The 16703-nt window shown below is 37.6% G+C and overlaps 1 protein-coding gene across 1 annotated transcript in view; it reads left to right on the top strand.

The window, feature by feature from the left end:
- The window catches only part of dnah12 (dynein, axonemal, heavy chain 12), a 32233-nt gene that overhangs the window by 8742 nt on the left and 6788 nt on the right, over positions 1 to 16703 (top strand). The window contains exons 18-63 of the mRNA XM_067370419.1: positions 119 to 304; positions 403 to 603; positions 1056 to 1250; positions 1395 to 1516; positions 2180 to 2462; positions 2546 to 2665; positions 2750 to 2906; positions 3075 to 3247; positions 3417 to 3569; positions 3792 to 4031; positions 4136 to 4381; positions 4472 to 4591; positions 4681 to 4790; positions 5138 to 5321; positions 5411 to 5551; positions 5674 to 5757; positions 5881 to 6069; positions 6187 to 6306; positions 6386 to 6574; positions 6656 to 6807; positions 7016 to 7154; positions 7260 to 7426; positions 7515 to 7770; positions 8366 to 8665; positions 8953 to 9131; positions 9246 to 9438; positions 9783 to 9944; positions 10058 to 10252; positions 10413 to 10546; positions 10696 to 10858; positions 11027 to 11107; positions 11294 to 11470; positions 11799 to 11930; positions 12015 to 12104; positions 12183 to 12323; positions 13384 to 13625; positions 13722 to 13869; positions 13953 to 14098; positions 14209 to 14423; positions 14532 to 14724; positions 15096 to 15288; positions 15379 to 15551; positions 15638 to 15778; positions 15914 to 16072; positions 16181 to 16325; positions 16451 to 16601. Coding sequence (XP_067226520.1) covers positions 119 to 304; positions 403 to 603; positions 1056 to 1250; positions 1395 to 1516; positions 2180 to 2462; positions 2546 to 2665; positions 2750 to 2906; positions 3075 to 3247; positions 3417 to 3569; positions 3792 to 4031; positions 4136 to 4381; positions 4472 to 4591; positions 4681 to 4790; positions 5138 to 5321; positions 5411 to 5551; positions 5674 to 5757; positions 5881 to 6069; positions 6187 to 6306; positions 6386 to 6574; positions 6656 to 6807; positions 7016 to 7154; positions 7260 to 7426; positions 7515 to 7770; positions 8366 to 8665; positions 8953 to 9131; positions 9246 to 9438; positions 9783 to 9944; positions 10058 to 10252; positions 10413 to 10546; positions 10696 to 10858; positions 11027 to 11107; positions 11294 to 11470; positions 11799 to 11930; positions 12015 to 12104; positions 12183 to 12323; positions 13384 to 13625; positions 13722 to 13869; positions 13953 to 14098; positions 14209 to 14423; positions 14532 to 14724; positions 15096 to 15288; positions 15379 to 15551; positions 15638 to 15778; positions 15914 to 16072; positions 16181 to 16325; positions 16451 to 16601 — 7780 coding nt within the window. The remainder of the gene's footprint in view (positions 1 to 118; positions 305 to 402; positions 604 to 1055; positions 1251 to 1394; positions 1517 to 2179; positions 2463 to 2545; positions 2666 to 2749; positions 2907 to 3074; positions 3248 to 3416; positions 3570 to 3791; positions 4032 to 4135; positions 4382 to 4471; positions 4592 to 4680; positions 4791 to 5137; positions 5322 to 5410; positions 5552 to 5673; positions 5758 to 5880; positions 6070 to 6186; positions 6307 to 6385; positions 6575 to 6655; positions 6808 to 7015; positions 7155 to 7259; positions 7427 to 7514; positions 7771 to 8365; positions 8666 to 8952; positions 9132 to 9245; positions 9439 to 9782; positions 9945 to 10057; positions 10253 to 10412; positions 10547 to 10695; positions 10859 to 11026; positions 11108 to 11293; positions 11471 to 11798; positions 11931 to 12014; positions 12105 to 12182; positions 12324 to 13383; positions 13626 to 13721; positions 13870 to 13952; positions 14099 to 14208; positions 14424 to 14531; positions 14725 to 15095; positions 15289 to 15378; positions 15552 to 15637; positions 15779 to 15913; positions 16073 to 16180; positions 16326 to 16450; positions 16602 to 16703) is intronic.

Genomic DNA, 16703 nt, shown 5'->3' on the forward strand with positions numbered 1-16703 from the left:
GATGTTTTCACCCTACAGATTAAAGGATTGGTTCATCCAAAAATGAACAATTTACTCACCCCCATGGAATGACATGTAGATAGATAAATGACTGGATTTTTATGTTTTATATTCTTAGGAGTACATTCCAATGGTGTCCATCCTGTGTAACCCCGGTATCAGACCTCGGCACTGGGAGCAAATGTCAGAAATTGCGGGCCACGACTTGACCCCTGATTCTGGCAGCACTCTGCGAAAAATCCTCAGACAGAACCTCACCCCGTACCTGGAACTTTTTGAGAGCATCAGTGCAGGAGCCAGCAAAGTAATAACACCGTGATCCACCCAAGATGATTTGGTGCAGTTATATGCCGTAAAGAGACAAAACACCTCACATATTTTGTTGAAACTGTTCATTTTCAGGAATTCGCTCTGGAGAGGGCCATGCATAATATGGTGGAGGTTTGGGATACGGTGTCATTTCATTATCATCCATACAGGGACACTGGCGTGTCCATCCTTTCCTCTGTGGATGAGATTCAAACCATGCTAGATGACCAGATAGTGAAAACCCAAACCATGAGAGGCTCTCCTTTCATCAAGCCTTTCGAGACAGAAATTAAGGTGAACTTGAAGTTGAAGGATAGGTATTTAAAGACATTTTGTAGTCACTCAATTACTGGAAAATTAAAATGCGTATTTTGTTTTATTCACAAACATTAACCAATACATATAACAAAACAAAACAAGCTTGCTTCAAAAACCAATGTGTTTCTTTTGGAAATAAATATGTATTAATGCAAATTAAAAAGATTTAAAAAGAAAAAAATAATGAAGGAATTAATCTAATAAAACTTTTCCACTCACCTGGAGCTTAATGCACATATAAAAACTTTTGTGTCTATTTAAAGACTACCACATTTTTATTGATTCAGATGTTCTTAGTAATTGGTTAAGTGTGTGCAAAAGGAATATTCACACAGATTCTAAGGTAGAGAACATGTTTCTTTATCATGGTCAAGGGATACTGAGTTAATTTAGAAAGATTAATTTTGATTTTTGCTGATTGATACCAGGTCTGGGAGGAGCGTTTGATCCGTATCCAAGACACTATAGATGAGTGGCTGAAGGTACAACATCAGTGGCTATACCTGGAGCCCATCTTCAGCTCAGAGGATATAATGAAGCAGATGCCTGAGGAGGGCCGTCTCTTCCAGATTGTAAACAAACACTGGAAGGACGTCATGACACATTGTGTGAAGGACCCAAAGGTGATAAAACATACAAAATATAAACAATAAAAGAATTGGAGGTTTAGAAATCATTTTGCTCATGTGCTAGCATGAATCTCATTCATTTGTTTTATTTTATGTTTGAAAGAAACTAATACCAATAATCCTCCCATTTTTGCACAGATTTTACCTGCAACCTCTCTTCCTGGTTTGTTTGAAAAACTGCAAGAGTCCTACAACCTCCTTGAGAACATTATGAAGGGCCTGAATGCATACCTTGAAAAGAAAAGATTGTTTTTTCCACGGTAATACATTTTAAAATTTTGCATGTTTCAAGCTAAAATATGTCATTTTTTAAATGTTAAAATAGGCCATTCATAAGAAGATTTTACAGAAAAGTTTTAAGTGCTATTTGTTTGATCATTCTGACAAGTTCTTACACAGCAATACTGGCGTAACCAGTGATGTGAGTTTGTTGTTTGTTTGTTTTTTGACCAATGGTAGACAGGAATTTTGTTCAGGAAACATGTTTGGAAATAGTTAGTATTTTTGCAGTTTCATTATATAATGTTGATTAATATTTATAATTAGCTTTCATTTTTATATTTTCAGTTTTCATTTTCATTTTAGTTTGTTTTATTGCTTTTGTCATATTTATTAGTATTTGGTTTTGTAAATATTTGAATCTAGCTTTAATTTATTTTATTTCTAATGTCTTTCTTTCTATATAATTAAAAAAAAATAATAATTTTAGTTTAGTTTTAGTAATTTTAGTATTTCATCTTTCTCTTATTTGCCAAGGGAACATTTTGGATTTTCATTTCTGTTTTTTTTATTTTATTTGATCTTTATTTTAGTTAAGGAAAACAATTGAAATAGTTTTAGTTTTAGGTAACAATAACAACACTATCAAACAACCATGGCATATAAACTCTATATTTATTAATAATCCTTTTCACACTCTGTAGATTCTTTTTCCTGTCAAATGATGAGATGCTGGAGATTCTCTCAGAAACCAAAGATCCCATGCGAGTACAGCCTCACTTAAAGAAATGCTTTGAGGGCATCGCCAAACTGGACTTCCTGCCCAACCTGGACATCCAAGCCATGTACAGCAGTGAGGGGGAGCGTGTGGAGCTCATCGAGAAAATCTCTACCTCGGAAGCAAGAGGAGCTGTGGAAAAGTGGCTGGTGCAGGTGGAAGACATCATGCTGAGAAGCATCAGGGATGTGATCAATCGCTCCAGGCTGGTAAAACTCATTTGCACTTTTTGTTTCAAATTTAGATCTTTATTACATTTTATGCACTGTGTTACTGTGATTAATGTGTTCAGGCTTATCCAGAGACTAAAAGGAGTCAGTGGGTACGTGAGTGGCCTGGACAGGTGGTCCTCTGTACTTCTCAGATGTACTGGACACTGGAGGTACATGAGGCCATCAGGAGCGGAGCTAATGTAAGGGAACCACTCCGAAAATGAGTGGACCATAAATTCTGTGTTTATTTTGCTATTTGTCTAAGATGTCAATGATTTCATAAGGGTCTGAAGAACTACTATGAGCACCTGCAGAATCAGCTGAATGATATCGTGGAGCTGGTGAGGGGGAAGCTGCCCAAGCAGACACGCACCACTCTTGGAGCCCTAGTGACCATAGATGTGCATGCCAGGGATGTTGTCATGGAGATGATAGAGAAAGGTTATCTTGTTTAGATTAATCTGCATGGTAGCTCTGATATTATGTAGTTTATAAAGAAATCATTCTTTTTATTTTAAAAATTATCTTTAATGTGTGACATAATTGTTTGTGGTTATATTGTCCTTTTTTTTTTTTTTTTTAATTTTCTACTTTCGACATCCTTTTCAGGAGTTTCAAGTGAGACCGATTTCCAGTGGCTTGCCCAGCTACGTTACTATTGGGCTAACGACAATGTTCGTGTCCGCATTATAAACTGTGATGTCAAGTATGCTTATGAATACCTTGGAAACTCTCCTCGTCTGGTCATCACACCGCTAACAGACAGATGCTACCGAACTTTGGTATATTAAATGGCTAATTTATTTTATGCTATTTATTACAATTTATTAAATCTGAAACAACAACCAAACAAACAGTATTCATGCTAGCTACATATTTATAACTTTTTTGATTATTTTGAGGCATAATTATTTTATTTTATGATATCTGGCTTATTGTTCCCTTTCAAAGATTGGAGCATTTTTCTTAAATTTGGGTGGAGCTCCTGAGGGACCTGCAGGCACAGGCAAAACTGAAACCACCAAAGATCTGGCCAAAGCCCTTGCTGTTCAGTGTGTGGTGTTTAACTGCTCAGATGGACTGGACTACCTAGCCATGGGGAAGGTGACAGTTTTTACATTTCAAACATTAAGCTGTAATACATCAAGGACTCCTCAAAGACCATCGTATCTGGTTATTCCTCAGAAACTTCAGCGTGTTCATCTCTTACACTCTAATTTCATTAAGCTATGTTCAGCAGTTTATCTATAATATGCTCAATGGGCTCCATGAATAACATAAAAACTCTTATATTAAGTCATCATTTGTCTGGCTATTCTTTCTTAGTTCTTCAAGGGATTGGCATCTTCTGGTGCCTGGGCATGCTTTGATGAATTTAACCGGATTGAGTTGGAGGTGCTGTCAGTGGTGGCTCAGCAGATCCTGTGTATTCAGAGGGCCATCGAAATGAGACTTGAATATTTTGACTTTGAGGGGACAGAGTTACGCCTCAACCCCAACTGTTTTGTCGCCATCACCATGAACCCTGGATACGCTGGCCGATCTGAACTTCCTGATAACCTCAAGGTGTTTTTTTTTTTTTTTTTTTTTTTTTATGTGTAACTTGCTTCATTAACATCAGGCTGTCTGATGTGGCTTTAACTGTAATGTTCTGTTTTCATGTTACTCAGGTCTTGTTTAGAACAGTGGCCATGATGGTGCCCAACTATGCACTGATCGCTGAGATCTCCTTATACTCGTATGGCTTCCTCAATGCTAAGCCTCTCTCAGTGAAGATTGTGATGACCTACAGGCTGTGCTCTGAGCAGCTATCTTCTCAGTTTCACTATGACTATGGAATGAGAGCTGTTAAAGCAGTGCTGGTGGCTGCTGGCAACCTCAAACTTAAATTTCCAGATGAAAACGAGGATATGCTTGTAAGTAAATGAAATGGAAGAACAGCTAGCATAGTATCTTATACCCTAAGTTGGCTGAAATCTGATACGTTATCCTCGTTCTGTTGTTAGCTTCTCCGGTCCATCAAGGATGTCAATGAGCCCAAGTTTCTCTCCCATGATATCCCTCTTTTCAATGGAATCACCAGTGACCTGTTCCCAGGAATTTCTCTTCCTGTGGCAGATTATAAGGTAAGTTTTTGCTTGTTTGTTTAGTTTCTCATTTAAATTGCTGGTAAGAAATAAGATATTTAAATTACATATTTGTTCATGTGCACTAGTTGTTCCTGGAATGTGCTGAAAATTGCTGCAAAAAGCACAATGTGCAACCTGTCAAGGCTTTCCTGGACAAAATGATTCAAACTTATGAGATGATGATAGTTCGTCATGGGTAAGTGGGTATTTCCACACCAAAAATACTGGTGATGTAAAACATCTTTTTTATTAAGCTGTATGCCAGACAAAAAAGACTGTGAATGAAATATTAAGTTTTATTTAATACTGATATTATAGTAACATTATAATACACATAAAGTAGTCAGTATTCTACATTTGTATAGTGATCTACTTTTTTTTGTTATGTTATGTTATGTTATAATAACATGTTATATTATATTATATAAAACAACACACACTTTGTATCTAATGTAATTTTCTTTTTTTCTATTAAACAAGAGGATTTTTATCCAATGGTAAGGTTGGAACAAATAATAAAATATTCTTTTAAATTTTCCACAGGTTTATGCTTGTAGGAGAACCATTTGCTGGAAAAACCAAAGTACTTCATGTTCTTGCTGATACTTTGACCCTTATGAATGAGTGGGGTTATAACGAAGAAGAAAAAGTTGTGTACCAAACTGTCAATCCTAAATCTATTACGATGGGCCAACTCTTTGGTCAGTTTGATCCTGTGTCCCATGAGGTGAGAGTTTGAATTGTACATCAGACTGATTAAAAACAACCATTTCTCTATTTGTTCTTTTTTTCACCTGTAAATTTCTGTTTTATCAGTGGACTGATGGGATTGTGGCAAACACCTTTCGGGAATTTGCCTCCAGTGAGACCCCAGACAGGAAATGGGTGGTGTTTGATGGCCCCATAGACACACTTTGGATTGAAAGCATGAACACTGTGTTGGATGACAACAAAAAGGCAATTATTTTATATCTATATGTAAAATATATGGATATACTTTTATATCAACGTTGCTGGAGCATTCCCTATTAAACAGGAGGATTGGTGGCTGTTGACACTGAAATTTTGTTTCGTTTTAGCTATGCCTCATGAGTGGGGAGATTATTCAGATGTCCAATCAGATGAGTCTGATTTTTGAGGCCATGGATTTGTCGCAAGCCAGTGTAAGTCAATCTGTCTTAATATTTAATATTAAACCTCAGCACTGTCCAGATATACTTCATATTTGAAGCCACTTCAGCTTTCATGATCTATAGCATGCTAACAATTTCTGATTTCTGAAATAGCCAGCCACAGTGAGTCGCTGTGGAATGATCTACATGGAGCCATCTCAGCTAGGATGGACTCCTCTGGTGCTATCATGGATGAGAACACTTCCTGACCCACTTCAAGCACAAGACAATTCAAACCTACTGCAGCAGCTGTTTGAGTGGTTACTTCCTCCGGCACTTGTTTTGTTACGCAAGCAATGCCGGGTAATTGCTTTATGTTATGAATTGCATATAGCATAACCATGTTGGATTATATTGATCTCAGATGTTGTCAACAAATCAGTAGGAGCTCATTGAGTTACATTAATTTTCATATTCCAGGAGGTCATTCCCACTAGCAACAGTAACACTGTTGTGTCTCTCACACGACTCTTTGAAATGCTGCTGACTGGACCTTTAAATGAAGACCCAGGGAACAAAAACATACGCACATGGATCATGGTAATTATTCGTTTAAAAGGTACAATATACAACTTATCAGAACACAGTTTAATGTAAACATGAATTTTGGCCCATGCAGGCAGCTTTTGCCTTTGCCCTGGTGTGGTCTGTCGGTGGTTGCTGTGATACAGAAAGTCGCACTCGATTTGATCAGTTTCTGAAGGAAATTATCTCAGGAAATGCAGAGGACTACCCCATACCTGTTACCGTGTCGAGATGGGAATGTCCCTTTGACGAGAAAGGTCTTGTCTATGACTACAGTTATGAGGTTGGTATATAGTGGTTTAGTAGTCTGAGAATTTAAGACGTATATCTTTCAGAAAATGACTCGTTTTCCCTTAAAATTAAGTTCAAAGGAAAAGGACGTTGGGTACACTGGAATGAGTCGATCAGAAATGTACCATTAGGGGACAAAAATACCAAAGTACAGGATATCATTGTCCCCACGATTGACACTGTACGATACACTTATCTAATGGATCTCTGCATTCAATATGGGGTGTAAGTACTCTTTTTTTTTATGTCTTGACAAACATTAGACCAGTGGTTCTCAACCATTTTGACTTTTAAAGACCAACCATATTTGCAGAGGCCCCTAGTTTTCAAACCTTTGCATTAGACCAAATCTTTTTTTAGCCTTGATAGTTAAGCTATAGATTTTATATTATTGCCTTCATCCAAACTCATCTTATTTTTCCATTGATCTTAGACCTCTTTTGCTCGTCGGCCCCACTGGCACTGGAAAGTCTGTTTATGTGAAAGAAAAATTGATGAACAATCTCGACAAAGACCTTTTCCTTCCCTTCTTCGTCAACTTCTCAGCTCGCACCAGTGCCAGTCAGACCCAGGTAACCACTTCACAGTCACCATATTAACAATATATTATTAAAAAGGATCCACTGAATCTCTCAATGGTATTTTTCCATAACACAAACTCTCTTTCTATCCTCTAGAACATTATAATGTCCAGACTAGACAAAAGGCGAAAGGGGGTATATGGACCTCCCATGGGAAAGAAATGTGTCATTTTTGTGGATGACATGAATATGCCAGCAAAAGAGGTTTTTGGTGCACAACCTCCAGTCGAGCTGCTTCGTCAGTATTTTGACCATGGGAACTGGTAAACTAAACTTCAGTACACTATAATCGCTATTGTCTGTCCTAATCTTTTGATTCTTTGCTGTTATAATCAAGTCTTTATGTTGTAGGTATGATCTCAAGGACACCTCAAAAATTACACTTATGGACATTCAACTGATCTCTGCGATGGGGCCCCCTGGTGGTGGGAGGAATGCAGTGACTCCTCGTTTCCTTCGCCATTTTAACATCTGCAGTATAAATTCATTCAGCGACGAGACCATGGTGCGCATTTTCTCTAATGTTGTGGCCTTTTACCTCCGGACCAATGATTTCCCACCTGACTGCTTCACGATTGGCAATCAGATAGTCACTGCAACACTTGAGGTGAGTCATGGGGTAGAAAGGCAATTAATATGTATATATTGCTGTTCAAAAGTTTGGGGTTGGTAAGATATTTTAATGTTTTTGAATGGCTGCATTCATTTAATCAAATGTTCAGTAAAAACACTAATATTGTGAAAAAAATTTCAAATTTTTAATTTAAAATAATTTTTCTTTTTTAATATGTTTTAAAATGTCATTTAGTCCAGTGATGGCTAAGCTGAATTTTCAACAGCCATGAATCTTACTTCAGTCACATGATCCTTCAGAAATCGTTTTAATATGCTGATTTGGTGTTCAGGAAACATTCCTTATTATTATCAATGTTGGGAACAGCTGTGCTGTTTAATATTTTTGTGAAAACCATGATGTATTTTTCTCAGGATGAATCGAAAGTTCAGCATTTATATGAGATAGAAATGTTTTGTAACAATGTTAACATCTTTACTGTCAATTTAGATCAATTAAATGCATCCTTGCTTAATAAAATTATTAATTTCTTAAAAAATTACTCACCTTAAACTTTTGAATGGTATATATTTCCATTATTTGTCTCTTTTATTTCATACTGTCTAATTCTGTGTTCTGTGTCAAATAGGTTTATAAAAAGGCCATAGAAAATCTCCTTCCCACTCCAGCTAAGTCTCATTACACTTTCAACCTAAGAGATTTCTCAAGAGTGGTGCAGGGCTGCCTGCTGCTGAAGAAGGAATCACTTGCGAACAAGCGAACAATGATCCGGCTTTTTGTACACGAAGTTTACCGTGTCTTTTATGATCGCCTTGTGGATGACCAGGACCGAGCCTGGCTCTTCAAACTCATAAGCAATATTGTGAAGGAACATTTCAAGGAGAACTTTGAAACAGTCTTTGAACATCTTAAGGATGGTAACAAACTTGTACGTAAAAAAACTGAAATTCCCTCCTCAGAATTTCTCTTTCAGTAAATGATGCACTTGAAAATTACTTAACTATAACAATAATTTAGTATATATTATCTTAATATCAAATGCAAATTTCTAAAGTAAATGTATCTTGTTTTAAAAATATTCATATATTTTTTAATGAAAAAATTGTAAAAGGACAAAAATACTCTTTTGCTTTGCACTGATGAATATGAAGGAACTTGTGACCCTGTGAAACCAAAGATGATTCATTTTTGTATATATATTTTTTTTTCCCTCAGCTTTGTGATGAGAATATGCGGAACTTGCTATTTGGCGATTATATGACCCCTGACGTGGATGAAAGTGAGAAGCTGTATGCAGAGGTTCCCTCCATTGAGCGTTTTGGTGAGGTGGTAGAAGCCTGTCTGGAGGAGTACAACCAAACCCACAAGAACCGCATGAACTTGGTCATATTCCGGTAACTTTTCAACAGAGCATGATGTCACATACTGCCATTCTCCAATAAGAGGAATTGTCTTAAGAGATCAAAATTCTGACAGTGTTTATTAATTGTCTCCCTCGCTCTGTGTAGTTACGTCCTAGAACACCTGTCCAGGATCAGCCGTGTCTTAAAACAGCCCGGGGGAAACGCTCTGCTGGTTGGAGTTGGAGGCAGCGGCCGTCAGTCCATCACCAGACTCGCTACTTTTATGGCTGATATGACTTTGTTCCAGCCTGAGATCTCCAAAAGCTATGGCATGAATGAATGGAGAGATGATCTGAAGGTATTAAATACATTTTTTTTCTCATTATTTACTCACCATCATGTCATTCCAAACCTGTATGCTGTTATTGTTTCCATAGAGTACAAAAGCTTTTTTCAGGCAGCTATTTCCATACCACAACAATATGTTGTGACCAGGGCATGTCAAAAAAAGCACAAAAAACACCATTAAAGCACCATAAAAGTAATAAATACTACTTGTGTTCAATATTCCAAGAGTATATTACAATATTTCTGTAGCTTGACAGCACTCGGTCGCTTTGAACTATCGTTGTATGGAAAAAAGCTGCGTGAAGATTATATTAGAAGGCAAATGTGCTCACTAATGGATTTTGTATTGTCTAGCGCCTGATGAAGAATGCCGGAGTAAAGGGCCAGAAAATGGTGTTCCTGCTCACTGATGCTCAAATAAAGGATGAAGCCTTTTTAGAAGATGTGGACAGCATTTTAAACACAGGAGAGGTACCAAATATTTTTGCTGTGGATGAGAAGCAAGAAATCATGGAGGTAAGATACAGACAAAGTAAATGCAAGAACTATAAAACTCTTTTTTTTATGTGTTGTATTGTAAGAAAATATTTTATTTTATTTCTGTGGGTTCTTTTCTGTGTCCCCTACAGGCTGTACGGCCCATTGCTCAGGCTGGGGATAAAAATTTGGACTTCAGCCCTCTGGCTCTGTTTGCTTATTTTGTGACTCGCTGCAGAGAGAACCTACATATAGTAGTGGCCTTCAGCCCAATAGGAGATGCCTTCCGAAACCGCCTCAGACAGTTCCCTTCCCTCATAAACTGCTGCACCATAGATTGGTTTCAGGTGAGTTTGGCAAGGCCAGAAAAGAAGCATTTTAGTAATTATGGTTGGGAAAACCATTTTTTTTTTCATGTTATAAATATATATAATGACCAATTTGACCAATTTTGAATATAAACCTTCTCTAAAAGTGAAGTTGAAGTTCAGATTTTGATCTCCCCAGCCATGGCCTGAAGAGGCTTTGGAACGAGTGGCTAATAAGTTTTTGGAGACATTGGAGCTGAGTGATCTTGAGCGTCAGGAAGTCATGCCAATCTGCAAGACCTTCCATACTTCTGCTATTGATCTGTCTCACAGGTATGATGCTTATATCAAGGCTAATATGCTCTGTTAAATAGGTAGTTCCTCCAAAAAGTAGAACGCAAGCCCTTTGCAATATCAAACAATAAAGTTATCACAATTATTCACTCAGACAAGAGTAAAATTCTTTGTGGTAATCTTTGCAGGTTTTTGTCAGAGCTGGGTCGCCATAACTATGTGACTCCTACTTCCTACTTGGAGCTCATAGCTGCATTCAGACTTCTTCTCACTCAAAAACGAAACAATGTTATGAGTGCTAAAAACAGATATACAAATGGACTGGACAAATTAGCTTTTGCAGAGTCTCAGGTAATGTGCTGGGAATAATGTATAGAAAAAATTAGCAGATAATCATATCTATTCAATCCATATAATGGTGTATATAATACTAATATGGATCTTTTTATAACCTCATATCCTTTTTAATTATGGTCAAAAAGGCAGAGAAGGGTTTTTAATGCATTCATGCTGGTTTAGGTGAGTGAAATGAAGAAGGAGCTGGTGGACTTGCAGCCTAAACTTGAGCAGGCTAAGATTGACAACACCAAAATAATGAAAGTAAGAAACACTAACATCTGTCATACAGTACCCGTGTTTAAAACAAATGATCATTTGTTCATTTTGTACTGCTAATGTATAGGTTTATGGTGTTTCTGTTGTTCCTATTGTAGTGTTTTAGGTATTTTGCCTTAATTTTGATAAAAGTTTGCCTACATATGTTAGCTACGTGATTCTCTTCTGCAGGTGATAGAGGTTGAGTCAGTGGAGGTTGAGGCGAAGAGCAAACTTGTCCGTGCGGATGAAGAAACGGCTACTCTAAAAGCGAATGAATCCCAGGCTTTGAAGAATGAGTGTGAGAGTGACTTGGCTGAGGCCATCCCTGCACTGGAGGCTGCGCTGTCTGCCCTGGACACACTCAAGGTCAACTATGTATTTTAAATACTGCTTTTCACATAGAGAAGTATGCATTTTCAGACATCTGGAGACTAACTGTGCTGTGTGAAGGCAGTTATAAATGTGTAAATACATGCAAGGAAGACAATACCTGTGACAAGTATGGAAATTAATGTAAGAATGAATATCAATCACAATTTAGTGATTTTCAAATTTTAATCTTATTCTGATCTAATTCATTTTTCCGTTTTACAAAAGTTCAATAAAAATAATGAATGTATGACTAAAAGTTGTAAATTGTGGTTTATAAAATAATAGATTATTATGTAAGATGGGGGTTGATTTGTGTTTTCAGCCGGCTGATGTGACCATTGTAAAAGCAATGAAAAACCCTCCAGCAGGAGTGAAGCTGGTGATGGCAGCGGTGTGTGTAATGAAGGACATCAAACCAGAGAAGATCAATGATCCCTCCGGAACCGGACAGAAGGTCAAAAGCAAGTCTAGTCAGGTCACATGCCATGAGCTCTCTTTGTTTTTATCTTTACCGACAGCATGGCATCTGTTTTAATAGATTCTTGACTACTGGGGTCCAAGCAAGAAGCTGCTTGGAGACATGAATTTCCTCAAAGACCTGAAGGAATATGACAAAGACAACATCCCTGTAAGTCTTTATTAGGGTGTGTAGGTTGTTTTTGTAATACTGTGGCTAATGTATTTTAATGATGTTGTTTTGTGATAGACTCAAGTGATGCATAAAATCCGTAGTGAGTACATGACCAACCCTGACTTTGACCCTACCAAAGTTGCCAAGGCCTCATCTGCTGCTGAGGGGCTTTGCAGATGGATCACTTCAATGGAGGTTTATGACCGAGTGGCAAAGGTTGGCAGACCCTATCTGTATCTCACACTGAGTAGTTTCCTTCTCTACAATAATTATTAGATAAATTGCCACATAACATAATATCTGAAGTGAAAAGATATTGTAGAAAATATGTATTGTGTTTTATTTCTTTCATTTTTATTTCTATTTTTATGTATAGCTTACACACACAAACACACACACTTGTAAGTTGTGGTTTACGGGAACTCTACATAGACGTAATGGTATTTATACTGTACAAACTGTATATTCTATCCCCCTACACTACCTCTACCCCTAAACCTACCCATCACAGGAAACTGTCTGCATTTTTTTAATTAAAAAAAAAAAAAAAAAAAAAGTTTTTTAAGCCATTTGGTTTACGAGGACACAGGAAGTGTCATCATAAACCATGTTTATGTTGTAATACCCATGCTGTTATACACATTTGTGTCCTCATAAACCATGATTACAAGAACACACACACACACACACAAACATTACTTAAAGGGTTAGTTCACCCAAAAATGAAAATTCTGTCATTAATTACTCACCCTCATGTCGTTCCAAACTCTTCGGAACACGTTCATTCTCGTATGTTATGCAGCATGTTTGAGCTTCTAGAAGTTTATTTCTCGCGCATGAAACGGGTTTGGTCGAGCTTCTGTTTATGTTCACTGATTAATGTTTATATGTAAATAAAAGCCTAAATTAAATCTGGTCAACATATAAAAGCGATCGAGTCTGTTCAGAAAATTTGGACACTCAATTCATATGGATTAATTTACCGATCTCTTTATGAACGATTTGAGGCATCAAAGTGGTAGTCACATAGCTGTCAACGGAGGAACAGAAAGTTCTCAGATTTCATCAAAAGATCTTCATTTGTGTTCCAAAGATGAACGAAAGCCTAACCCTTTAATAAACATCATTTATGGTATATGTACAATATTATTGATTATAAATTATTGTGAATTATTGTAAAATACTGTATATTTAATTTTTTTTTTAAATATATGCATACTATTTTTCTTTATTGTTTTATACCACTTGTCGAAATCATAATTATTTTCTCTTTCAGGTGGTGGCACCTAAGAAAGCTAACCTTATTGTAGCCCAGGAATCCCTGGCCACCACTATGGCCCTGCTGAACCAGAAGAGGGCGGAGCTGAAGGAAGTGGAGGATCGTCTGGCCTCACTGCAGAAGACTTTGGAGGAAAAGACTGAAGAGAAAGCTCGGCTAGAGTTCCAGGTGGACCTCTGTGCTCGCAAGCTGGAGAGAGCCGAGAAGCTTATTGGTGGTTTAGGAGGAGAAAAGTCAAGGTCTCAATTAACTATGACCAATTCTTATAAGCCTATGTAGTTACCAAATTCCTATAATCAGGCCAAATGAGTATGTGTTCCTGTATTTTTACACAGGTGGCTGAAAGCAGCCAATGATCTTCAGTGCACATATGATAACTTGACAGGTGATGTGCTGATATCTGCTGGTGTTATTGCTTACCTGGGAGCTTTCACTGCCAGTTTCCGCAATGACTGTACTAAAATGTGGGCCAAGCTCTGCAAGGTACTGCACTGCTCCTCTCTGTTGAAGACCAGTGTTGTTTGCAAATGAATATTCATTGTCATTTATTCAATGTTCCTACTCAGTCAAAGAAGATCCCATCCTCTGATGACTTCTCTCTAAGTAAGACGCTTGGAGATCCAATCAAGATCAGGGCCTGGAATATCGCTGGCCTACCCACTGACAGCTTCTCCATTGACAATGGTGTTATAGTGAGCAACTCCAGAAGATGGTATGACTCAACAAAGCTGAAACCTTTCAAAATTTGTGTTTGCTAATTATGACAAATCAGATTTCAGAACCAAAATGTCATGTTTTACAACCCAGTTTTCTCATTTCCAGGCCGTTAATGATAGATCCACAGGGCCAAGCTAACAAATGGGTGAAAAACTCTGAAAAGGAGCATAACCTGAATGTGATTAAGCTAACTGATGCCGACTACATGAGAACACTCGAAAACTGCATCCAGTTTGGTACTCCGCTGCTGCTGGAGAACGTAGGAGAGGAGCTTGACCCCTCCTTAGAGCCGCTGCTGCTCAAACAAGTTTTCAAACAAGGTCTTTTACTTAAACTTAAAACAATAATTTATTTTTTTGAATACTTGATTAATTTGACTCTCAAAGAGGGGTTGGAAATCAAAGTGAGTTCCTGCCTTGTTTTTGCAGGGGGTGTGGATAGTATCAGATTGGGCGAGAGTGTGATTGAGTACTCGTCTGACTTTCGTTTTTACATCACTACAAAGCTGAGGAACCCTCATTACCTGCCTGAACTAGCTACCAAAGTTTGCCTGCTGAACTTCATGATTACACCAGAAGGCCTCGAAGACCAGCTGCTTGGCATTGTGGTAGCAAAAGAGAGGTGATTAAAAAATTTAAAAAGGGGGCATTATTTTCAATGTTTTTCACAAACTAATATATTTTCCCTTCAATTCTCATTACTGTTATGCAGAAATGATGCATGATCTTATTTATATAGAATGTATATTTCATGAATGTGCTTGTATTAGATTCTGTGTTGTAGAAATCATCATTTAGTAGTAGGAAAAATGTCCAGATGCTTTATGGTAATGACTTAATAGTCATGAAAATCTTAGTGATACTAAAAATTAAAAAAATATTAAAAATTTCTTAATGTAAAACATAGTTTCTGATTTTATTATTTTCATTTACTAAGGAATATGATTCTGAATTAATTTCCCTGTATGATATTCCACTTCTGTTTTCCCTCAGACCTGAATTAGAGGAGGAGAGAAATGCCCTGATCCTTCAGTCTGCAGCCAATAAGAAGCAGCTTAAGGAGATCGAGGACCAAATCCTGGAGACTTTGCAGTCCTCAGAGGGGAACATCCTGGAAGACGAGAGTGCCATCCAGATCTTGGATGCTGCCAAAATCATGTCTAATGAGATTACTAAGAAACAGCAGGTAGAGTGCATCAAAGAGCTGGTTTAGAAGAAAGCCCTTTATTGATGCCATGATAGTTTCTAGTTTAACCTCTTTGCTGTGAACTTCCAGATTGCAGAGAAGACTGAGATTGAAATAGCTGAGTCGAGAGAGGGCTACAGAGCCATCGCTAAGCACTCCTCCATCCTCTTCTTCAGTATTGCAGACCTGGCCAACATTGACCCCATGTATCAATACTCTCTCAACTGGTTTGTCAACCTCTATGTCAACTCCATACTTGACAGGTGGGGATTGACTACACATGAGTTTACAAATTATGCATCAACCATTTTTCTTTGCATTTCACTTATTGTGCATATGTATTCTACAGCAACAAATCAAAGAATCTAGAGAAGAGACTCCGATACCTGACTGATCATTTCACCTATAACCTGTACTGCAATGTGTGCCGTTCTCTGTTTGAGAAGGACAAACTCCTCTTCTCATTCCTGCTCTGTTCTAACTTACTGCTGTAAGTTCAAACAAATCAAGCTTTGATTCAGTCCTGAATGCAACATTGGCATATTACTGTCAGATTTCGTAGTAGTATGATGAACTTTATGTCCCAAAAAAATATGGTGTTAATTGAATCTTGAATCTTTCATAGAGCTAAGAAGGAGATTGAGTACTCTGAATTTATGTTCCTGCTTACTGGGGGTGTTGGCCTTCAGAACAACGCCTCTAACCCTGATCCAAACTGGCTGCCTGATAAGAGCTGGGATGAGATCTGCCGGGCCAGTGATCTTCCTGCCCTTCAGGGCCTCAAGTATGAAGTCTCTGCCATGCCATCTGAAATGACTGAAATGTTACATTTGCATGTTATATCAAGTTTTGTGCAGCTCATAATATGACACATTTCTTTGGCTGAATATAGGGAGAGCTTCATTAAGAGTCCTGAGAGTTTCCTGCCCATTTATGACAATAAGGAGCCTTACAACACAGCTTTGCCCAAGCCCTGGTGTGATAAACTCAACGAACTTCAAAAAATGATCATTTACCGATGCCTTAGGCCTGATAAAGTGAGCTCTCATTGAGTTTAAAATTGACATGTTCTTATCATAGTTCTTTAAAAAGTAATAAATGTAGAGTATTACATCACTCACAGGAACATTTATTTTAATTTTACTTTATCCTTTCTTTAAAGATTGAGCCAGCAATCAGCAAATTTGTGACTGACAAACTGGGAAAGAGATTTGTTGAACCACCTCCATTTGACCTCAGTAAGAGCTACAGTGACTCCAACTGCACCATTCCCTTGGTGTTCATTCTCTCTCCTGGAGCAGATCCAATGGCTAGTGAGTTTTTAATCACTCAAGTTTTAATAGGACAATACATTGCTCTTATTTAAAGTGTGCTTAATTTTCAGCTAAATCCACTTAGGGAAAACACTTTTTTCA

The sequence above is a fragment of the Chanodichthys erythropterus genome, chromosome 20, assembly GCF_024489055.1.
Source record: "Chanodichthys erythropterus isolate Z2021 chromosome 20, ASM2448905v1, whole genome shotgun sequence".
Lineage (NCBI taxonomy): Eukaryota > Metazoa > Chordata > Actinopteri > Cypriniformes > Xenocyprididae > Chanodichthys > Chanodichthys erythropterus.